This window comes from Dasypus novemcinctus, chromosome 17 (assembly GCF_030445035.2).
Source record: "Dasypus novemcinctus isolate mDasNov1 chromosome 17, mDasNov1.1.hap2, whole genome shotgun sequence".
In the NCBI taxonomy this organism is placed as follows: Eukaryota; Metazoa; Chordata; class Mammalia; order Cingulata; family Dasypodidae; genus Dasypus; species Dasypus novemcinctus.
Window position 1 is genome coordinate 50,479,258 of NC_080689.1, and position 25,616 is coordinate 50,504,873.

A 25,616-nucleotide genomic window follows, 5' to 3' on the forward strand; every position below is an offset into this window, starting at 1 on the left:
ACAGTGATTTTCATAAAAATTTCCATAAACAATAACTCTTGATTTCATATTTATGCATATGTGAGAAATAGAGTGCCAAGGTATCACGTGGTATTACCTAAAATGCACAGTATCAATTTTTACATACCTCTATTGTAGGATGAGTGTTATGTTTGTAAGCAGTATATAAGGGAAACTGAATTTGAAAAATTTTTGCCACACATAGTAAGAGTTTTTCCTTTTCATCTGTACTCCAAAAACTAAAAGGGTCAGAACTCTTTGAAGATTCCTCCTCAGTCAGATTACAAATTCTTGTAGGGTTTGATTTTTTTTCTACTGGTTTTTGTCTTTCTGCACTTCCTTCATTACACTCTCTTTCTATATTCAGTGGTTCTTCAGCTTGATTACTCTCGTCTTGCCACGTGGAATCTATGTTAATAGTAGTACAATGCTTACAAAGCTGGTCCCGGAGCACTTGAACTTGGGCAATTACTAAATTAATAAGTGCACACACTACTTGGTTAAAAATTTCCAAATGCTTATATTCCTTGAAGCAGCAGAGACATTGCCTGTAAGAGAAAAAAATAAATAAATAAAAGCTTTCTAGAGAGGCAACAATTATATTTTTCTAATAAGTGATATAAAAAAGCCAATAAGCAGTATTAAATACTTTTTTTTCTCCTAGACTTGAGTTATTTCCTCCTTTCCTGCTAGGAAAGCATCACGACAACCTATAAAAAATAGCATCACACCAACTATTTGTATATATTAATAATACATTAATATATCAATAAAATAACTGGTATTTTAGTTAGTATAAGGTCACCATATGAGATTTACAGCTGCTATCCTCAGTTTTATGTAGCTCCTATCTATATAAGGAGCTATTTCAGAACAAGAATTGTGGCGTATTCTTTGCTTCTCTAAGCATCGAGTATTCAACAAATGTTTAGAAAATATTAGGAAATTGGTTATAATAAAATATCTTACTAGTAAAGCTAGCTGGTTACTGAACTGGGGTTTTGCTGTCAACTAATAAAACTGCTACACCTTAAAGCCTCTTGGAAGGGCATTCCTATCCTATTCAATAAGATAGTATTTGCGAACACCACACAAACACACAAATTAGCTCTAGTAAAAAATAAAAATAAAAATAGTAAGAGTAAGTATTACACATAAATCCAGTTTTCTTAGACAGCTCACTGAGTAGTACAATGCCTAGCACATAATCAAAAGGGTCTGGTAAATAAAAAATAAATCATGCAAATACGCAAAACACACATGTATTTGGTTCCAATATCTGTATACAACGGCAGATGAGAGTTAAACAACTATTACTTACAGTCTACACCTAGTAATATTATCAAAACAGCTAAATAGTAGGCTAGATATAGCACCAGCTCCCTGTATGACCACATAGAAATAATTTCATCTTTCCTGGTATGATGGATTTGAAGTATGGCCACAAATTCTATGGTAGTCGTCTCTCCAAAAGGTGAAGCCCAATTCTCCCTGAATGTGGACCAGGCTTACTGACTCACTTCTAATGAATAGAATGTGGCAGAAATGACAATGTGTGACATCTAGGACTAGGTCATAGAAGACATTGCCACTTCTGCCTTGCTATCATTTGGATCACTCGCTCTAGGAGAAGCCAGCTGTTATGTTATAGGGACACTCAAAAGCCTGTGGAGAGACTCATGCAGGACGGAACGGAGGCATCCCATTAACAATCAGCACCAACTTGTGAACAATGCAAGTGAGCCAATTTAATAGCAGATCATCCATACAAAGATAAACCCTTTAGATGACTGTCACCCAACACCTTGACTACAAGATTTTGAGAGACCTAAGCCAGAACTAACCAGCAAAACCACTCCCAATTACTCAGTTCTGATAAGAAGCTTCTTACTTTAGGTTTAGAAAAAAACCTGAAAGTGAGAGATTATGCATTTTAATATTTTTCTTCAGTAAAAATGGAATTTGAATTCCCAGAAAGACCTAGAGTCAGATGTGAATTAGGAAAGTCAAAGGTTCAGTGACCTTTACATTAAAAGTTCACTGTGAGGGAAGTGACCGTGGCTCAATCAGTTGGGCTCCCATCTACCACAAGGGAGGCCCTGGATTCCTGTCCCAGGGCCTCCTTGTGAAGGCAGGCTCACCCGCACACCACGGAGAACCACCAGCCTACAAGTGCCGCAGAGTGCCGCCCAGCCCGCAAGCACCTCAGAGTGCCGACTCAGCAAGGTGACGCAACAAAAAAGGGAGACAAGTAAAAACACAGAACAGCAGGCAGCGAAAGGACAGAGAGAGCAGACAACAAGCAAGCTGTGTGTGTGTGGGGGGGGGGATTAAAAAAAGGTTAACTGTGAGATAACTTACCAGAGGGGGAGTGAGCGTAGGGAATGGGAAGTTGAAATTTAAAATGCATAGGGTTCCTATTTGTAATGACGGAAATGCTTTAGTAATGGATGATGTCATGGTAGCACACTGTGAATGCAATGCACTGAAATACATATCTAAATATGATTAAAAGGGGAAATGTCAGACTGTATACATGGTAACAATGAAATTTTTTTTGTAAATCCATAGAACTACACTACACAGTGAAGTCTAAGTTAAACACAGGCTTTAATTAACAGTACAATTATAAAAATGTAGTATCATTAATTGTAACAAATGTTCTACACCAATGCAAGTTGTTGATCATGGAGTGGTGGTACAGGAATTCTGTGCTGTATGCAAGATTATTTTATGAACTCACAACTTCTCTAATAAAGGAAAAAAAGGTCACTGTTAGGAAATGGGAATTAAACTGCATGGTAACTGGCTAAGAATCTTCAAAAATAAAAATGATCTGTGTATTAAGAGAAAGCTGGGTTGGTGTTCTTACAGACCCAAAATATACAGATTCAAGAAGACAGGAGACTTTAATTGGAAATGGAGATATCTATATATTTAAATATACTTTTTAATACATTATGCTCACTTCTGAATGTCCAGATATATGAATTGTCAATACAGCATTTCAGCCTACAAACCATAACTACAATGCCGGGGGGGAAGGGTTTTTAAAAAAATAATTAAAAACTAAAAATATCACACCTTCAGTTACGCCAGCTTGACTCTGTTCCAAACCCATACACCAATACATTAAAGGAAAAACAGACATAATTCCATAAAGACAAAACAAAAAAGGTACCATGTCAACTAACTTCAGATGATTATAAAAGAAGGGAAAAGTGAATTAAAAGTGGAAGAAATATACTTGGAAGTGGTTACAGACGGATTGTGATAGTTTGAAGTTATTTTACAAATCTTAAAAAGAAAAAGATTATGTTCTTGAACTAATCCATTCCTGTGGGTGTGGGACATTCCCACTCCCCACCCCACCCCCGGTACTAGGGGCTACATTGGCTTCTCTGAGTTAGTTTTTCCATTTGTTTTGCTTGCTGCTTTTTTGTTAAGACTTATTTTATTTATTTCTCCCCACACCCTTATTTGCATTTTGCTGTGTCTGGTTTTTTTTGTTGTTGTACGCTGTTCTTTTTTAGGAGGCACTGGGAACCGAACCTGGGACCACTTCCCATGTGAGAGGGATGCGCCTAATCACTTGAACCACCTCCACTCCCTGTTTTGTTGGGTCTCTAATTATGTTTTCCTTTGTATGTCTCTTGTTGCATCAGTTCGCTGTCTTGCTCATCTTCTTTAGGAGGTACTGGGAACCAAGCCAGGACCTCCCATGTAGGAGGTAGGCAGCCAACTGCTTGAGCCACATCAGCTCCCCCGTGGGACCCTTTTCATTAGACTATATCAGTAAAGCATGACTCAAGTTAGGTGTCTGTCCTCTTATTGGAGCTTTATTTAAATAGAGAGAGAGAGTATATAAAGAAATCCTACAATTGTAGGATTATTGCTACCATGCTGCTCACCTCCATTCCTTAGATGTAAGTATCCTGTGAGTTTCATTTGGATGTTCCTCCAAATGAAGATTGAATGTTAAACAAAACTACCATATGACCTAGCAACCCCACTTCTAGGTATATACCCAAAAGAACTGAAAGCAAGGATTCAACATGTGTCTGTGACGCAGACCTTATGAGCATGTTCTAATTTCTGCTGCAGATCCAAAATCTTGAATGATAAAAGTTTACAAGAAAAATGTTAAAAAGACTGTGACAAATTTCCAATTAGGGAACAACCATATAAACATCAACCTAGTGGTGTTAACATACAAATTTGATCTTTGAGGTAAACTGTGTGACTTGATTTTAATTTTAAAATAAATTACTTAATTTAAAAATATGTAATACATTCACATGTGTGTGTATGTATGAATGTATGTATGTGTATATGAATAAAAGAAACTACATAGTGGAAAAAAAAAAAAAAAAAAAAGCAAGGATTCAAACAAAATTTGCACACCAATATTCATAGCAGCATTGTTCACAATAGCCAAAAGGTGGAAGTAATCCAAGCATCCATCAACAGATGAATGGATAAACAAAATGTTGTATAAACATACAGTAAAATATTATTCAGCCATGTTTTAGTTTCATAGGTTGCGCAAAGCATATACTATGAAATAGGTTGGCTTCAACAATGGGAATTTACTAGCTTAGAGTGTGAGGCCAAGAAAATGTCCAAATCAGGTCATCATTAAGGCAATGCTTTCTTCCTGAAGACTGGTCACACTGGTGATCCTTGGCTCCTCTGCCAAGGTGTTTCTACTGGTTACTGCCTTCTCTTCCAGATTTCATTGATTTCAGTTTCCTGTTTTTGTGCCATTTTTTCTATATATATACAGAAATATATATATATTCAAATACATATATGAATTCATTCTGAATATGTATATATATTCATTCTTTCTAAACAACTCCAGTAATAGGATTACGACCCATCCTGAACGAGGTGGGTCATAACTTAACTGAAGTAGCTTCATCAAAAGTTCCTATTTACAATGGGCTTGCACCCACAGGAACGAATTAACTTTAAGAGCATGTTTTTCTAGAGTGCATTTAGCTTCAAACCACTACAAGCCATAAAAAGTAATGAAGTTATGATACATGTGACAATATGAATTAACCTTGAAGACATCATGCTGAGTGAAAGAAGCCAGACACAAAAGGAAATATATTGTATGATCTCACTGACAATGAAATAATTACAATAAGCAAACTCATAGTCAAAAACTAGAATACAAGTTACCAGGGGCCAGGGTGGGAATAAGGAATGGGGAATTAATGCCTAAATTGTACAGAATTTCTATTTGGGGTGATGGAAACATTTTGGTAATGGAGGGTAGTGATGATAATTGTGATGGTAATTAACAGAACTGAATTACATATTTGAATGTGGTTAAAGGGGGAAATTGTAGGGTGTATAAATGTATAAATGTTGAATAAAAAATTATTTTAAAAACTTAGGACTGTACAACACAAACAGTGAACATTACTGTAAACTATGGACTACAGTTAATAGTACAATTATAATAATATTCTTTCCTCAATTGTAACAACTACGCCACACTAATGCAAGGTGTTAATAATGGGGAGGAGGTACTAGAGGAATTCTGTATTTTCTGTATGATTTCTTTTGTAAACCTACAGTTTCTTTAATTGAAAAAATTATATTTAAAAAAATTACATGGGGGAGTGGATGTGGCTCAAGCAGTTAAGTGCCGCTTCCCACATAGGATTCTCCAGTTTCAGTTCCCAGTGACTCCTAGAAGTAAAAAACAAACAAGCAAACAAACAATAAAACCAACTGAGGGGAGCCGATGTGGCTCAGTGGTTGAGTACCAGCTTCCCACTGATGAGGTTCTTGGTTCAATCCCCAGCCCTCGTACATTAAAAAAAAAAAATTTATATGGAGAAAGAAATATGTGGAATGGACTCACGTGGAGTTGTACATATGCTCAGAAACAGCCAAATAAGATTCTTTGCCAAATCTGGCAGTATCCCTTGCTCTTGGTGGAAAGAGAGCAAGCCTGGAAGAGGATTCTCCAAGGCTTACAACTGCAGCTTCTCCCCAAAAGGCTTAATATGTTGCTGTGAAAAGAACTGACCTTTATTATAAATTAGAGAATATTCAAGTTTTCTCCATAGAGAAAGCCTTCTTACTCCCACTCCAGTATACTGTTTTGAGTTGGAGAGAAAGGCCCAGGGAAGGGCCAGCAACCTAGAGTTGAAGAGAACTTAGGGAGTACATATGGTGTGAACTTGTCTACCCAATGGCTTACTGATTAAAAAAAAAACTGTTGCCTGCAACTGGTCCAAGGGAGGCCTGCTTGATACTGGCAGGACCACACAGTGGGCTCTTCACATATTAAATGGCCTCAGAGACTCATTCAGGTGATTATCAGGACTAACAGATAAGCACCAGAATGAAATGCATCAAATTACAAAGAGAAGTTCACAGTCTTTACTATACACTTATTGTTCATGCATGTTCACGTATGAATGACAAACCTCAATAAAAAATAAATTTTTTAAAAAAATTACAAAGAGAAACCTAACTCCACAGAGGCCAAAATCACTGGTGTCAACATGAACTGCATTTTTCGCTCTCTAGATGCCAGCTAACTTGGGAAGCCAAATCACAGCTTGCCATTACTTTATTTATTATCCACAAGCCATCCACATCAGAAAGACCAGAGATTATCAAAATCTATCACTTTAATTAAGAGAGATCCAGGTGTCAAACCAAATTGTAGCCAAAGATGGCTTGGTGTACAGAGCATCTGAACAAAGAAGATTCAATGACTCAAAAGTTTGATGCCCTTATCCTGAGAAAAGCCCAACTCAGCAAGCTCACACAGACTTGTCTAGCCAAGGAGATCAGCAATCCCTTCCCTTCCACTCCCTACAGAAACCCTCAGAGTTTGGTGAAGGATTCCTCTCCCCTGCACAAAGCAAGGACAACACCACTGGCCTTTCTCATTTTCTTTGGCTGGCCAATCCTGCCTTGATGACTAGTCTTTCTTAGAGGCATCAGTTCATTTCATCAGGCGACAGTGCAGTCCTGCTGGCCTGGGAACCTTCTTGTCTCTTTCAAGTAGCTTCATTTGTTCTACTCTTACCCAATACCCACAAAACTAGTTTACTTTCCTAACTTCAGAGTCAGGGGATGGAATTCACTTTGGACCCCTATGTATTGATAAGAATATCCACACACGGGGGAGTGGATGTGACTCAGGTAGTTGGGCACCTGTCTCTCACATGGGAGGTCGGGGGTTTGGTTCCCAGTGCCTCCTAAAGAAGACACACAATGAGCAGACAATGAGCAGACATTGAACAAAAACAACAAGCAGACAATGAGAAAAAACAACCAGCAGATGAGAAAAAAACGAGCAGACAATGAGCAAACAACAAGCAGACAGAGTAAAAATGAACAAAAATAACAACAATGAACAAACAGACAAGGGAGCCACCTGGGGGGGGGGGAGGGAATAATAATTAAAAAAAAAAAAAAAAAAGAATATCCACACACAGAATAAGAACCTGAGGCAACTTTTGAAAAAAACACACTTTGGACTTGATCTGTCCAGATCACCAAAGTTCGACTGTTTACCACCATGGCAAAGGAAGTTTTTCCCTAGCGTATTAACTAAGATACAGGTTAGGCTGCTCCAAAAGATACCCAAAGCATCTGTGGTTTAAACAAGATACACACAGTCTAAGTATAAACAATCTAGGGCTGACACATTTTGTTGCTCTGCCATCATAGGTATACTCCTTCTCTGTGTGGGCTAGGAAGTCGTAGGACAATGTCCACAAGTCTGTTGCTAGCAGCAGGATGGAGGATGAGGGAAGTTCAGTGTAAGACACTCCCTTTAAGAGCATAACCTGGAAGGTGCACAGGTCACTTATGCGCATCCCACTGGCCAGAACTCAGTCCACATCCTAGCTACAAGGCAGATTGGTCTTGCAGTAGTCTTTGGCAGGATAGCAAAATCCTCAGCTGAAAATTCTATTTCTATGTAAACATGGGAGAACGGATAGCATCTCAACCCATGACCATTCTTTCTCCTCTCTCTACAGGCTGGTATGCACAATTAGATTAAAAATATGCTGACTTAGAGTAAAGAGGCCACATGGATTCAAACATCAAATGAATAAATCAAAATGCCACATTCACACAATAACATTCTAAAGTTCAGGACTAGGAGTGTGCACTGATCAGCACACGGGTGTGGGGGGCAGGTCTGCTTGAGAAATGGCTTCCTGTGGGAGAAAAGTGGTAAAATATGACTGGAAAAGGAGTTTGGGGTTCCCTGAATGGACAGACTGAGGAGAAGCCCTCCTTGGGGAGAGGATCCCCTTTCTCCGTGTTGATTTTAAATTTTGTTTACATGCACAAGTTTACATAAATTGTCTTTCTCCATATACAACTAGCAGATCCACAATATTGGGTTTTCATAGACAAAACCGTGAGATGGTATCCATTCCTGAATGAGGATCAGCTCTATATTCAGAGGTCATGGACCAAATCCTATATCCTGATTGCCTCTAAAAGCAACTCATTTGATTATCATACTTCCTTCCACCTTCCTCCAATTATCAGCGAAATGCCCTGTACTATTTTTAGCTGAAAAGAGAAATCTCTGAGCTACTGAAAAGAAATGAAATGAAAATGAGATATAATTACGTTTAATTGCAACCAAAACCATAGGGTTGGTTGGTAAGAAATGTTGCAATACTTTATTGGTCTGCTTCTGATCTACCACATTAAACATTTTTTATTTCAAATCCTTTTCCACACCCCCCTTTGACTACATAGTCATCCCAACCATTATTCCCAATGGACAAGAGGGCATTTCTTAGCAGCATCCAGAGAGAAGGGAGAGCTTTCATTAACATACCGTTCCCTTTCGGCAGTGGAGAGGGGAAATTTATAGTCCACTGCTTTACCTTTAGTTCTAAGTCAATTTTCTTACCTAGGACGCCTCACTTAATAATTAGCTCAACTCTCTCTGTGGCTTCATAGAGGAACATGCCACCTTTCAAAGTACAGGAAACAGTTCTAACTCAATTTTCTTACCTAGGACACCTCACTTAATAATTAGCTCAACTCTCTCTGTGGCTTCATAGAGGAACATGCCACCTTTCAAAGTACAGGAAACAGAGGTAGTAAAGTGTCTATTCAGTTTGAGAAAACTGAATTCCCCAAACTTTATTCCCTGGGCCCAAATGGATTCCATTAGCCTGAGATGTTCTTTCAACAACAAAAAAGGAGCCTTTCCCATTGTAAAGTCTATCTAATAAAAATGTTGAATCAAAGAACAGAAGAAACTAGCTCCAGCGGGGGGGGAGGGGGAAACTGTCATTTTGACCCAGCCATTTGAGAGAGGACTTGAGGATTGCTAGCATACAAAGCTTAAGCATGAAGACCCCAAGAGAATGGGCCCATGGAGCAGCTCAAGGCTGAAGACACACACAATATGCCTGATCAAAGAGCGAGAACCTTAAGAGCTCTGTCCCCAAAAGAAGATTTGAACAACCAGCAAGAACTGACAGAAATATCTTTTGCAAAGCTCCAGTGCACAGAGGATCGCAGTTAACAGGGCAAGCACTGAATTAAGAAAAAGGCCTTTTAAAGGCAATAGGATTTCACAGTACCCTGGCTGGCCCCTCACTTATCCCTTCACTGATTCTGCACAGAGGAAGCCTCTGTCTCCTGTTCGCCTGAAGAACTCACTGTCTCAAACCTGGCATGTAGAAGGCAGATTACCTTGCTCTCCTTGCAGAACACTGTAGGAGACCAGTCAAGATGTGCTGCTGCCTGGGGCAAGTGAATGTTGGCTGTATGACATACAGTGAAATGCCCAGAACTGTGAGGAAACTGCTTTATGAAGAAAAAGGGGTCATAATTATCCATGCAAATAGGGGATTTCCATGGGCCACATGCCCATGTCCCAAAAAGATGCATGCACAGCAAGGACAAGAAGGGTTCCTACCATTTATCCTAGAGCTATACTCTAAAACCATCACACTAGTAAGCTCTGCAGGAGAAATACTCTGGCAGATCAATCTGTGAAAACTAGGAAAGATATTTTCTTCTTTTTTTTTTTGGTAGTTCCTGGCATTCAAGGAAAGCTCTGTCTTATAAGCTTAAGAAAACAAACAATTGTGAGTCTAAATTCCAGCAAAAACATATTAACATATCAAAATTTCCAAGTCACAACAAATACTTACAAAACGTACAAAGAAACTGGAAGCAATGGCCCATGCTAAGGAGAGGATTAAAGCAGTAGAGAAACCATAAATGAGGATAATCAGGCCTGAAACATTCCAGACAAAGCCTTGTAAAAAATGGTCCTAAATATGCTCAAAGAGTTAAAGGAAACATGGGTGAAGAACTAAAAGATATTGGGGGAAGGGAGTTCTCCAGGGCATGTATATGGGGTATATACAAATGTTCAGATATTTGTTGAGTATTGTCATAGTAAGTAGAATTACACCTGACAACTGAGGCAGTGTGAGCTCTGTCATATTCCCCAATGGAACAGCAACAATACCCCAAGTGCAAGGGCAAACAGAGGTGAAGAAGGATGGTCCAATGATGAGCCCTTGATACTGATGGCTCCGAATATGAGCCTGTGTGCCTGAAATATGAACTAGGCCTAGAGGGGAGGGGTGCCTAAGAGTTACCTCCTCAGAGCCTCCATGTTGCTCAAATGTGGCCACTCTCTAAGCCAAACTCAGCATGTATATGCATTACCTTACCCCCAGCATGGGACATGACTCCTGGGGATGAGACTCCCGGGTGCCAAGGAATTGCTACCAATTCCAGCCAGTGAGGCAACTAGAAAAAGACCTTGAATAAAAGGGGGAAATGGTAAAGACAAATGAGGTTATATAATTAAGACACTTCAAAATTAGTCAGGAGGTCGTCAGAGGGGTCATGCTTATGCACGTTTCAGCAGGATCCCAGAAACTGGTGCTCCTGAGGGCTATAGAGACACACAAGTTCTATGGTCATGGCAGGTAGCTCTGGAGTTCAGTGCCTTGCCAGTGGGCCCTACTTCAGAATTTGTGCTCCTGAGTTTGATGGAATTGGACTCAGATATGGCCTTTCTATACATGCGTCTTCTGTCACTTTCACTGAACCTGTGGTTGGCGATGGGGTGTATACCCAGGAGACTCCAATCTCTAGAATGACCATGTGCAAGCTGGGCCCTGAGCCTCAGTACACTTGCAACACCTACTCTCTGGTTCACTGGACTTCCCCATTTCAGCTAACAGGGAGGTGAAGATGGTCAACCACCACACCAGGGAATCGAGTGTGTCTACAACTGCAAGCAGGAGAATCGCATCTCGATTTAGAGGTGGAATGGACATCACCATCCCAGGGTCCACAGGATGGAGGAATAAAATGAAGATTAGAGTGGACATACTGGTTTTCTACTAATGAACTACTATGACTCTAGCAATGGAAGAAACTATCATTGATATGGAGACAGTGGCCACAGAAGTTGCTGAGGGCAGGGAGAAGGAAGAAGTGTGATGTGGGGGCATTTTCAGAACTTGGGAGTTGTCCTGAAAGATACTGCAGGAACAGATGCAGGACATTATATATCCTGCCATAACCTAATGAATGGACTGGGGGAGAGGTAAACTACAATGTAAACTATAATCCATGCAATGTAGCATGGATTATATTCACCAAATGCAATAAATGTACCACAATGATGAAAGAGGCTGTTGATGTGGGAGGGATGGGGTATATGGGAGCCTCTTATATTTTTTAATGTAACATTTTTTGTGATCTATGTATCTTTAAAAAGAAAAAGAATTAAATAAAAATTTAAAAATTAAAATAAAAGTATAAAAGTTATCAGAAAAAGATGAAAACAAAGAGAACATTAATATAGAGATGGAAATTTATTAAAATGAACAAGAGAAGTGGATGTGGCTCAAGTGACTGTGCTCCCGTCAATAATATGGAAGGTCCCAGGTTCAATTCCCGGGGCCTCATGGTGAAGGCAAGTTGGCCCACACCATGGAGAGCTGACACAGCAAGACGACACAAAGGCAGACACAGAGGAGAGACACTGAGAGACACAGAAGACCAGGGTGCTGAGGTGGCTCAAGCAATTGAGTGCCTCTCTCCTACACCTGATGTCCTGGATTGGTTCCCGGTGTCTCCTAAAAGAAAAAGACGAGAAGACAAGCAGACATGGAAAGAACATGCGGCAAACTGATACAGAGAGCAGACAGCAAGCACAAACAACAATGTGGAGGGCCAGTGCGCTAGTGACGTCACTGCCATCCGACCTCTTTCCAGTAGACTGGGAGTGGAAGGCTAGTGAGTTGGTCGTAATGGCAGGTGAAGAAATTAATGAAGACTACCCAGCAGAAATTCATGAGTATTTATCAACATTTGAGAATTCCATTGGTGCTGTGGATGAGATGCTCAAGACGATGTCTGTTTCTAGAAATGAGTTGTTGCAGAAGTTGGACCCACTTGAACAAGCAAAAGTGGATTTAGTTTCTGCGTACACATTAAATTCAATGTTTTGGGTTTATTTGGCAACTCAGGGAGTTAATTCTAAAGAACACACAGTAAAGCAGGAACTGGAAAGAATCAGAATATACATGAACAGAGTCAAAGAAATAACAGACAAGAAAAAAAGCTGGCAAGCTGGACAGAGGTGCAGCTTCAAGATTTGTAAAAAATGCCCTCTGGGAACCAAAACCTAAAAATGCATCAAAAAGTTGCCAATAAAGGGAAAAGTAAAAATTAATTTTTTGGTTCAAAAAGTACATAATTTTTATTGTTTTCCACAAAATAGGTGATGACTATGTGCCAATGCAAGGTGTAAATGGATTCCTTTTTAAATTCATGTATAAATTTTATACTTTAGATTTCTAAAGCTATACACTTTTTCCAGAAAGATTAAGTTATCTTCATTGATTTCCCTATAGAGAGCGATGAGGTTTTTAACATTGTGGTATATTTTATATTCATAGTTTACCATCTTTTTTTGATGAGACTCTTATTTTCTTATATAGGTCATTATTTCATGTATCATATAAAAACAACTGTGAAATTTAAGTCTAATGTTCTTTGCAAATATTTTGTACTATTTAAATGAATAATGATCTTATGAAATATGCCCTCTGAAGACTGAAGTTATAACTCCATGTGTTTTCTCTATATAGTATTAAGAAGGAATGAAATAACTTAAATGTCTTTTTTTTTTTCTGTGTAGGTATTTCATCATGCTTTCATGATTTTGGGAATTACTGCTTTTTTATATTCAAAGTATGAAATTAAAACTTTAAGATTATACTTTAATTCTCAGAACTTTGCCTCTATGTCTCATTTAAAATAAAATGCATTCTATTTTTATTTTCTTTTAGATGGAAATGAGGTTGTATGTAGATGGCTGAAAATTGGCATGATTATTATACCCTCTTAATAAAAGCTGTAAATGTTGTATATCTAAGCTGTTTATTTTTCTCTGTTGTGTAAATTTGCCCTTCAACTTAGGAAGATAGATTATGGGAACCATCACAAATAGAGAAATTCTTGAGTTTTTGTTCTTTTTTTTTTTTTTAAGATTTATTTATTTATTTCTCTCCCCCCTACCACCCCAATTGTCTGTTCTCTGTTTGCTGCGTCTTCTTTGTCTGCTTCTGTTGTTGTCGGTGGCACGGAATCTGTGTTTCTTTTGGTTGCATCATCTTGTTGTGTCAGCTCTCCGTGTGGGCGGTGCCATTCTTAGGCAGGCTGCACCTTCTGTCGTGCTGGGCAGCTCTCCTTATGGGGTGCACTCCTTGCGGGTGGGGCTCCCCTACACAGGGGCCACCCCTGCATGGCAACGGCACTCCTTGCGCACATCAGCACTGCGCATGGCCAGATCCACACAGGTCAAGGAGGCCCGGGGTTTGAACCGCAGAACTCCCATGTGGTAGACGGATGCCCTAACCACTGGGCCAAGTCTGCCGCCCGAGTTTTTGTTCTTGATGCACATTGTTTTAGGTAACTACCCACAGTTCTGTTGCTCTCATGTTTTTAGATTTTTTTGATTATATGTCTTTGAGGCTAGCTAAATCAAGTACATATAAGTGTTTTGGAACGCTTATATGATTTTACTTAAGTGAGGGAGAAATCCAAAGGAGACTGCATTATGTTTATATTTTGATTTATCTTTTGGGAATATTTGTAATAGAGAATTCTACATATCAAAATTTTTTTAATGTCTAAGCCCATGAATTTTAATTATATGCCCTTAATGCTTTCAGTCTTTGAATACACACGATCATGTGTAGGGAATGCCAAGTACAGTAAAGTACTTTAACTTCTGAAAAAGGAGTTGTTAAAATTTTCTGTGTGATTAATTCTCCATAAGTAACCTTGAATAAATGGATTTCTTGATTAATGGTAGCAGATACTGGAAATGGTCTTAAAATGTAATGGATTTTGTAAAGCATGTTGAACTCTTTCTATGACATATGAAGAGGAAGTCACTGATAGAGACAAAGTCTCTTCTGGCTTTTATGTCAGACAAGTTTTGAGGTGGAAGAACATTTATAGTTATTTCACTCCTTTTTTCACCTTCATCCTCTCAAACTTCTAGTTTTTTTCTTTAAAGTAATTTCATCAGAGAAATATTATAAAGATCAAGTGCCTTTGTGTTATTTCTTCTAAAGACGCTTGTAACTTACGTCTCTATATTTTTTAATTTCATGAAGAAAAGATTCAATGAGAAATGTCATACAGTTGCAGAAAATCATTAGTCAAATTAGAGGCTTGTGAAGGTCCAATTCTACATTCTGTTAAATTGGGGATTGTTAAATGAATACTTCATTCAATGTTTATTATTAAAATAGTTGAGTTTTTAAAAAAATGTGTGGGAGGGGATTTAAAAATAAAACTTTAAAAAAAAGGAACCTAACAAAGCAGAAGACCACAGTAATAGAAATTGAAAATTTTCTAGAGGGGTTCAACAGCAGATTGGAGCTGGCACACAAGAATCTGCCATAAGACAAACAACATTATTCCGGCTAAAGAGCAGAAAGATGAAGAAAAGTGAACAGATGAGAAGCCTGTCAAACATATCAATATATGAATTCTGGGAATCCGAGGACAGGAAAAGGATAGAAAGGGGCAAAGAATATTCACAGAAATATTGCCTGAAAATTTATGAAATATAATGAGACATGAAGATATATATCCAAAATGCTCAATGAACTTCAAAAACCATTAATCCAATAGAAACACACCATGCCATGGTTATAATCAAAGTGTCAAATGTCCAAAGATAAAGAAAGAATTCTGAAAGTCACCTAAAAGAAGCAACATGTCACATACAACAGAACCTCAAAAAGACTAAGTGTGGATTTCACATTAGAAACCATGGAGGAAAGGAAACAGTGGGGTGTTAATGCCAAAAAACTGTCAACCAAGAATTTCATATCCAGCAAAACTGTCTCTCCTACATAGACCAAAGCTGAGGGAATTAGTCACCACTAGACCAGACCTACAGAAAGTGCTAAAGGGAGTTCTGCAGTCCAAAAGGAAAGGACGCTAGACAACTGACTGAAGCTACATGAAGAAATAAAGGTAATCACACAGGTGAATAGAAACACCAGCAGTATTATATTTTTTTGTTTGTAACTCCACTTTCTACTTCCTATGGGATCTAAAAGGCAAATACATAAAATATAATGAAAAAGCAGTGATTTGGCACTGAAAGTATAAACATGTCATTTGTGACAAGAACTACTTAAAAGTGAGATGCCAGACGAATATAAGAACACAGTTTGGGTACACAATTGAAGTTAAGTTAGTATCAATGCAAAAGAGTGTTATAAATAAGATTTTAAATTTAAGTCCAATGGTAGCCACCAAGAAAATATCCGATAATATGCAAACTTAGAGACAGAAAGTACAGGTTACTGCAAGTGGGAGAAAGGTACAAGAGAAATGAATGCAAAATGAGTTTAGAATTTCTGTATGGAATGAAGAGAAAGTTCTAGGAATGGAAAACAGTGGTAGTTAAGTGTATTGCAACACTGTATATGTGAATAATCCAACTGAATTGTATTCTTGGAAGGGAATGGGATGGGAAAGTTCACATTGTATATATGCTTCCACAATCATAAAAGAAAGAAGAAACTGTGATAATGACAAATTCAATTCATGATAGTGGAAGGAATTTAATAATGGAGGAGAAAATGCTCAAAAGGGCATTACTGGAATAGAAAGGGGAAAAAGGAATGTAGAATGTTATCTTTTTATCAATGCTGAATTTTCTTAACCTTCGAAACTACACCTAAGGTGATTATATAAGTGAATATTCTTGTTCTTAGGAAATGTATGCATATGTATTATGTGTTCAAAGGATATGATGTGCGATCTGCTCTCACACATTCAGGAGATAGGTAGGTAGATATATAGGTAGATGATAAATAGAATGATATGGCAAAGATGGCAAAATGCTAAAATTGGTGGATCTTATTATCTGGGTGGTGAGGGTATGCTGCAGTACTCTGTATGAGATTTGTATTATTTTTGCAACTCCCCTGCCAATTTCAAATTACATACAAATAAAATGGTAAAAAAAAAAACAACCCAAAATTTTAACATGGAGATTTTCATCATACACAAAAGTAGAATGAACAGAATAATAATGGCCCTCATGTACTACATATTTGGCCACAACAAATACAAAAGAAAATCCAGTCCTACTCCCTCTTTACCCTCCCTTCAATTCCATCTCATATTCTGTTGAAGCAAGCTCCAGGCATATTATTACACCCAATAATATTATGCCCCCCATAAAAATAAGAAATAATTATAACCATACTACTATCATCACACCAAAAATCATTAATTCCTTAATACAACCAAATGTCTAGTATGCATGTTTCCAATGGTCTTATGTCATAAATGTGCTTTGTTCTATTTAGGACACTAATGAAGTACGAATATTTAGATATTTAGGGGAAAAATGCTTTACTTGTGAGCTAATTTCAGAAAGGCAATGCTTTAAATAGTGGTGAACGTCACTATCTCACTGGTCTAATTTCTTGAATCCAAAATAAAAAACAGCCTTAAAGAGTGGACCATATACATGAATCTATTAAAAAGCAGGAGCTTCTGGAGGACTTCTGGGAAGATGGAGGATTAGAGAGACAAACACTTCTCTAGCAGAAAAAGAGCTACAAAACTGGCAGAAATGGCCTGGAAAAGAAACCAGGGGAAGGGTGCATACAACTCAGCAAAGAGAGGGGAAAAGAAAAAGAACTGATGGGAAAATTCTCCTCCCTCCTCAAGTTCCTTAGAAGCAGGTCTGGAACCCTTTACTGGATCCTGGCCTGGATTTGAGCAACTGAACAGGGAAAACTCTAAACAGCTAGAAAAGATTGAACCAGCAATCAAAGAACAGCATTGACACACAGCCTCCTAACACTGAATCCCTATGCAAGAGAGCAAAACTGGGCATCATAATAAACTCATTAACATATTCAGATGCCAATGTATCAGCATAAAAAATTAGAAATCATATTAAGAAAATAGAAGATACAGTTCAAGGAAAGGAATATATCACAGGATTTGGATAACTAATCAACAAGGTTCATACAAATCTGCTAAATCAAATCAATGACTTACAAGACAATATGGTTAAAGAATAGCAGAAAGGATAACCAATAGAGTAAAAACTCAGACAAAAATAAGATATGACATATGAAAACCAAAGAATTAAATGGTGGAAGTAAATAATGCATTTACAATAATATTGTTGAATGTGAATGGATTAAACTCCCCAATCAAAACATACAGGTTGACAGAATGTATAAAAAAAAAAAAAATGAGCCATCCAGATGCTGCCTACAAGAGATTCACCTTAGACCCTAAGATACAAATTGGCTGAAAATGAAAGGTTGGAAAAAGATACTCCACACAAAACAATAACCAGAAAGAGCAGGAGTAGCTACACTAATATCAGACAAAACAGACTTTTAATGCAAAGGAGTTATAAGAGATACAGAAGGCCACTATATATTTTAAAAAGGGATAATCCACCAGGAAGAAGTAACAGCCATAAATATCTTTGCACCTAACTAGGGTGCCCCAAAATACATGAGGCAAACTGAGGCAAAACTAAAGGGAGAAACAGACACCTCTACAATAATTGCTGGACACTTCAACACACCACTCACATCATTAGACAGAACTAGACAGAAGATCAACAAAGAAACAGAGAACTTGAACAACATGATAAATGAACCAGACCTAAGAGACATATACAGAATGCTGCACCCAAACTCACATTATATATTCTTCTCAAGTGCTCATGGGTCTTTCTCCAGGATAGACCACATGTTAGGTCACAAAGCAGATCCCAATAAATACAAAAAAAACTGAGGAGGGGATGTGGCTCAAGCAGTTGAGCACTTGCCTCCCACACAGGAGGTCCTGGGTTCAGTTCCCAGTGACTCCTAAAGAAAAAAGGAAAAATAAGCAGACCACAAGCAAAAAAAAAAAGGCAAACAACAAGCAAACAGACGGGGGAGCCAAAAAAAAAAAAAAAAAGATTAAAATTATATAAAAGACCTTCTCAGATCACAATGGAATGAAAATGGAAATCAATGACAGATGGAAAGAGGGATATATGCAAATGTGTGGAAGCTGAACAACATAATCCAAAATATTCAGTGAGTCAAAGAAGAAATTGGAAGTGAAATTAGTAAATATATTGAGACAAATAAAAATGAGAACACAATTTATCAAACATATGGGATACAGTGAAGTAGTCCTGAGAGGGAAATTTACAGCCCTAAATGCCTCTATTAAAAAAGAAGATGCTAAAAATAAAAATTTTACCTCATCTGAAATATGAGTATAGATAATATTACATGTATAGTACTGTTTTTCTTTGAAAGGGAACAAATGCTGTTAATGATATACAATGTCAATATCAGGCAAAAATACAACCAAAGCAAACGTTATATACAATAGTGTATAGTCATATATTAACAATATTCCATTAAAGGTAAAAAAAGGAAAGATTCTTAATGAAAGAAACTAGACAAAAGGTACTACATATGGTTTGACTATCTATACAAAATACGAATTAGAGAGAGAGAAACAGAATAGCAGCTATATATGGCAGGGGATGGAGAGAATGAGAGATGATTATTAAGGTGTAGTGGTTTTGTACTTTTTTACAATTACTATTATTATTATTGGAGTAATGAAAACACTAATATTAATTGAAGTGATGAACGTACAACTCTGTGATTATACCAAAAACTACTGACTATACACTCTGGATAGACTGTATGCTTTATGAAAATATATCAATAAAATTGATTTTAAAAAGTATCACCTTTTGACTGGTTTTACAGCAATTAAAAATGATAAAACATAATATTTGGTAACACTGGTCACAACTAACTATGAAAAAAGCAGATTATAAAACATATAGTAAAATCAAACTTTTGTAAAATTTTAAACTGTACCGCTTACAACCTCAAATCAAGGATACAAACCAGGTTTTTAGTCATTATTCTGAGTGTCCTGAGTGGTGATATGTTTCTTTATTTTGAACTTTGATTATATGAATTGTCCCATATTCAGTTATAATAAATATTTGATTTAAATAAGAAAAAATATATAAAATATTAAAAAATCACTGCAACGCTTACCAATATTAAATTTTTATCCTCATTTTATTTAAGTGAACATTCTCTTTTACCTATATTCCAGTCAATATACTAGAAAAATGTCAATATACTTGACCACTGATAATCTTCCCATAATCTTATGAAAGGTATTAAATACTTTTATCCCATTTTATATGCATTGCCATGAGTTCATTAGCTCTTAAAGGTCCATTTATGGACTACCATGACTTAACCCCAAGTCAAGAAATACTTTTGTAGATTAACTATACCTAGGCTCATACTGGAGTATCTATATGTCAGTGTCTATTTATCAGGTAGCAGCCCAAAATCTAAACCTGGAAACTTGTCTCTGACTTACCCTCTCCTAAAATGTGCCCTGTAGGCAGAACCAACTTGTGAAGAAAGTCTATTTCATTGAGAATAGAAAAAGCATACAGGGAAGCGGATTTGGCCCATTGGATAGGGTGTCTGCCTACCGCATGGGAGGTCCAAGGTTCAAACCCAGGACCTCCAGACCCATGTGATGAGCTGGCCCACACGCAGCGCTGATGCATGCAAGGAGTGTCGTGCCACGCAAGGATATCCCCCGCAGAGGGGGAGCCCCATGTGCAAGGAGTATGCCCCGTAAGCAGAGCCACCCAGCACGAAAAAAGTGCAGCCTACCTAGGAATGGTGCCACACTCATGGAGAGCTGATGCAGCAAGATGACGCAACAAAAAACGGGACAGAGATTCTGGGTGCTGCTGACAAAAGAATACAGGCAGGCACAGAAGAACACACAGCGAATGGACACAGAGAGCAGCAACGGGGGTGAAGAGTGGGGGGGAAGGGGAAAGAGAAAAAGAAAGAGCACACAAATTCCTATAAACCAGAGAAACTCCTAAAACCAGGAGTAAGCAAAAATTGAGTATAAGATGCAGGCTCAGAAAAGACTGAGAGGACTATGAACTTCCCACTAACCTTGGGCTGATCTTGACTAGAGGGTTAAAGTATGAAGGAGACCACTGGCCAAATCAGAGTCACATAGCAAAGAACGTAAAAGGTGTTTTTTGCATTGGGTGGTTTCTATTTGTTAGCACCTGGCACTCACCGGATACAAACTTAAGGAAGAGACAACATAGGAATCAATACCAGAATTAACACTTCAAAATATTAACATATACTTGTGTAACAAAACATTACAAGATAAACAAAGAAACAGGAAATGATGACCCATTCACAGGAACAAGATAAAAATCCAGAAACCATAATGAAGATGACCAGACTTTGGAAATATGGGAAAAAATCTTTTTTAAAATGATGTTCAGGGAGCAGTTTAGCTCAGTGGCTGAGGCCCTGCTTCTGTTGTACAAGGTCCCCAGGTTCAAGTCCTGATATCTCTTAAAAAAAAAAAAAAGTGCTCAATGTGTGCAAGGGATAAAACAAAGCACAGAGAAAGAAAGAACTAAGACCTTAAATCAGAGACCTAACCTCACCACTGGAGGATCTAGAAAATGAACTAGCTAAACACAAAGGGAACATAAGGAAGGAAATAAAGATTAGAGGAGATTTAAATGAAATAGGAATCATTAGGGAGAATGAAAAAAACTAAAAATGGGTTCTTTGAAAGATCAATATAACCAACAAACCTTTAGCTAGACTGACAGAGGGCACAAATAACTAAAATTAGAAAATAAAAGGAAGACATTACTACAAACCCTGCTGAAATAAAAAGGACTGTTTAAACAGCTGAACACCAACAAATTAGATAACCTAGATAAAATGAACAAATATCCAGTAATATACAAACCACTTACACCAAATCAAGAAGAAACAGAAGATCTCAACACACCAATAAGTGGTAAAGAAAATGACTCAGTAATCAAAAACCTCCCAACAAAAAAAAAAAACCAGGACCAGGTGGCTACCCAGGTGACTTTACCAAACATTCCAAGAAGAATTAACACCTATCTTGATCAAACTTTTCCCAAAAATAGAAGAGGCAGGAAAACTACCTAATTCATTCAATGAGGCCATCATCCTCATACAAAAGCCAGACAAAGACATTACAAGAAAACCACAGACCAATATTCCTTACGAAGATATAAAAATCCTTAACAAATAGGGAGGCGGTTTTGGCTCAACTGAGGGTGTGTCCGCCTACCACACAGGAGGACCAGGGTTCAAACCCAGGGCCTCCTGACCCATGTGGTGAACTGGCCCACACACAGTGCTGATGCGCACAAGGAGTGCCATGCCACGCAGGGGTGTCCGCCGCGTAGGAGAACACTATGCGCGAGAAGCGCGCTCCGCAAGGAGAGCCGCCCAGTGCGAAAAAAGCGCAGCCTGCCCAGGAGTGGTGCCACACACATGGAGAACTGACACAGCAAGATGATGCAACAAAAAGAAACACAGATTCCTGGTGCCGCTGATAAGAATAGAAGCGGTCACAGAAGAACACACAGCGAATGGACATAGAGAGCAGACAACTGGGGAAGGGGGAGAAAGAGGAGAGAAATAAATTTTTAAAAATCCTCAACAAATATTTGCAAACCCAACTACACATTAAAAGAATTTCATCAGCAAGTGGGATTTATCACAGGTATGCAAAGGGAGTTCAGCAAGAAAATAAATTAATGTAATATACCACATTAAAAGAATGAAGGGGGGAAAATCCACATGATCATTCTAATTGATTCAGGAAAGACTTGACAAAAATTTAGCACCCTTCTTGGTTAAAAACACTTGGGTAACTAGGAATAGAAGAAAACATTCTCAACATAGTAAAGAGAAGATATGGAAAACTCACTGCTAGTATCATACTTGATGGTGAAAGATTGAAAGCTTTTCCTCCACAATCAGAAAGAAGACAAAGACTCCCACGGTCATCACTGTTATTCAAACTGTACTGGATATTCTAGTCAGAGCAACTACATTAGAATAAAAAGTTAAAGGCATCAAAATCAGAAAGGAAGAAGTAAAACTCCTTGGGATTTTTGAAGATGACATGGTTCTATATTTAAGAAATAAATAAATGAGATTTCATCAAAATTTAAAACTTGTGCAAGGATCTCCTCATGAAAGTCAAAAGACAACCTACAGAATGGGAGAAAATACTTGGAAACTGCCTATCTGATAATCCTCCTTCTAGGCATATACCCAAAATAACCGAAAACCGGACAAACTGATATTTACACGCTTATGTTCATAGTGACATTATTCATAAATATTCATCTATAGAAGCAACCCAAGTGCCCATAAACAGACAAACAAAAAAACCAACTGTGGTATATACCTACAATGGAGTATTATTCAGCCATAAAACGGAATGAAATTCTGATACATGCAACAATATGGATCACCCTTGAAGACTTCACGGTGAGTAAAACAGCCAGACTCAAGAGGACAAAGATTGTATCATCTCACTGATACGAAAATTAGAATACCCAAATTTGTAGAGTCAGAGAGTAGAATACAGGTTACTAGGGGTGGGAGTAGGAGTAAGGAATGGGAAGTTAATGCTTAAGTGGTACAGAATTTCTGTTTAGGTTGATGAAAAGTTTTGGTAATGGATGGTGGTGATGGTAGCACAACACTGTGAATGTAACACTACTGAAATATATATGTGAATGTAGTTAAAGGGGAAAATTTTAGTCTTGAATTTTAATGTTTTAGTGTTTAGTGTTTTTAGTGTTTTAGTCTGTTCTGTTACCAGAATAAAAACTTTTAAAATAAAAAATAAGAAAAACAGGTACAGTGAACCCTAAGATGAAGTATGGACTATAGTCAATATTATAATTTTAATAATATTGTTTAATCAATTGTAACAAAGGTACCATACTAATGTGATATATTACTAATGGGGGGAAACATATATGGGAACTCTATTTTCTGCATGATTTTTCTGTAAAGCTATTTTTCTAATAAAAGAGAAAAGTATTTAAAAATTCATGAAGTAGTGATTAAGAGTATGTATCTATGATAAGAGTAACTTGCAATGAGAAAATTTAACACTGACCCCAGCTCTACCAATAACTAGTGGTGAAACTTTAGGAAATAACTGTATTTCTTTGGATTTAATTTTATTCAGCAGCACACCCATACATCCTGAAATTAGAAGCATCTACTTTTTTCTAGTATAGCATGTTTCCACCTAGCTATAGTTAAAATGAATTCTGAATTATGGCTCACATCTGACATTTCTCAGTAAATCACTTTACTACTGTGATGATTAGGCTAATGTGTCAACTTGGCCAGGTAACTGGCCCAGTTGTTTGGTCAAGCAAGTACTGGGCATTTATTATAATGCAAGGACATTTATGGACTTTAAACATCAGTGAGTTGATTGCACAGATGGCTGATTACATCGACAATCAACAAGGAGATTGCTGTAGGAATAAAAGACATTTTATCCAATCAGTTGAATGCCTTAGAAGGAAAGTGATTCCACCATTCAGAGAAGATTTTCCAGACTCTGGACAGCCAACATCTCCTGGGAACACATCAAGGACCTTCATCGGAGCCCCTGGTTTGCAGCCTGCCTGTGGAATTTGGCCTCGTATATCCCCACAGTGACGTGAGAGAATTTATAAAACCTCATACTATTTATAGATATCTCCTGTCAATTCTATTTCCCTAGAGAACCCTGACTAATACAGCTTGGTACCAGGAGTAGATCTTCAGGAACAGAATCTTAAACATGGGACTTAGGAACTGGTTCTGGGAGTTTTACAATCGGCTCTCTACTCTATTTGGACTCAAAGGTACCAATGATTACCTTTCCAATAATCAAGAGGACATTTACAGTCCATAGCGTAGGTTGGCAATGGAAACAGGCAAAATATCACCACTGGATTCCCCTACTTTCATACTTATTAAGAGACAGACTGAGTGAGTGTGTTCTCAACACATTAACAGAGTATTGTGGAATCAAAAGGTACAAAAATAATGGCTGGCTCCTCTGAGATACTCTGGATACAGTTACAAAAGAAAGTGACGCACTAAAGGCTTCAAATTTGCAACTTGAAATGCTGCATAAATGATGTGAAAGTTTTGATGTTTATCTGAAAGAAAATCTTGTTTCATGTGGCCACAAACTTAAAAACTCTGAAAACCAGACTCAGACTCATTGTACGAGTAGCAGAGTTACAAAGGAATAAAAAAAATCTCAATCTGGGTTATCTGCTATTAAAGTGAAGGCATTGATTGGGATGGTGATATATGGGTTGATGGTGATAATGGTGGAGACACTGGCACCCTAAATAATGCTGAGATTTTGCCAGATTAACCTGTGATGGCCTGCTCCAAGGAGTCCAGACCTCCTTCCAGCCATGAGGCAGGTACCAGTCAACTAAAGCCTATACTGCCCAACCTCCTGCCTGCCCCAAGGAGTCTGGAAGTCTTCCCAGTTCTGAGGAAGGTACCAGGCAAACTCCAACACCCACAGCCCAACCACCACCCTGCCTTGAGGAATGTGCCTTCCAACCCCTGCCTGAAGCCATTAATTCTGTCTCAGCAGATGAAAATGCAAAGGAACGCCCCGAGGTCAGGAGCTTGCAAGGCATTTCTAATCCTTCTCCTTACTCATCCCCAACACCCCTCTTCCCTAACTAGACTGAACTCACAACAAGCCCCCAAATGTGAAGTACAAAGTGCGAATCCATAAGGAGGTACACTATATTCTAAAAGAACTACATGAGTTTTTCAACTTACATGAACAGAAATCGGGGGAGTATGTGTAGGAATAGATATGTTTGGAAATGGAATGTGTGTTGGCATGGGATAATGGTGGAAGGAATATAAAGTTGGATCAGGCTGCATTTATTGATATAGGCACACTAAGCATAAATTCTGGATTCGATGCTGAAGCTCCAGGGATTAGAAAAGGTATTAACAGTTTGTTTGGGTGGCTAATTGAAACATGGATCAAAAGATGGCCTAGAATGTCTGAGGTTAAGATGCTCCAATTTATCCTGGTATACAGCAAAAGAAGGAAGTCAAAGGCTTAGAGAG

The 25,616-nt window shown here is 37.9% G+C and overlaps 1 protein-coding gene across 4 annotated transcripts in view; it reads right to left on the minus strand.

Annotated features, from left to right (window-relative positions):
• USP34 (ubiquitin specific peptidase 34) overlaps positions 1-25,616 on the minus strand; it is a 285,574-nt gene that overhangs the window by 206,084 nt on the left and 53,874 nt on the right. For all 4 annotated transcript variants that reach the window (XM_058278638.2, XM_058278637.1, XM_058278635.1 and 1 more), the window contains exon 3: positions 128-548. Coding sequence is in view for 3 of the 4 variants with exons in the window: in XM_058278637.1 (XP_058134620.1) it covers positions 128-548 (421 nt within the window). In the remaining variant the exon portion in view is untranslated. The remainder of the gene's footprint in view (positions 1-127; positions 549-25,616) is intronic.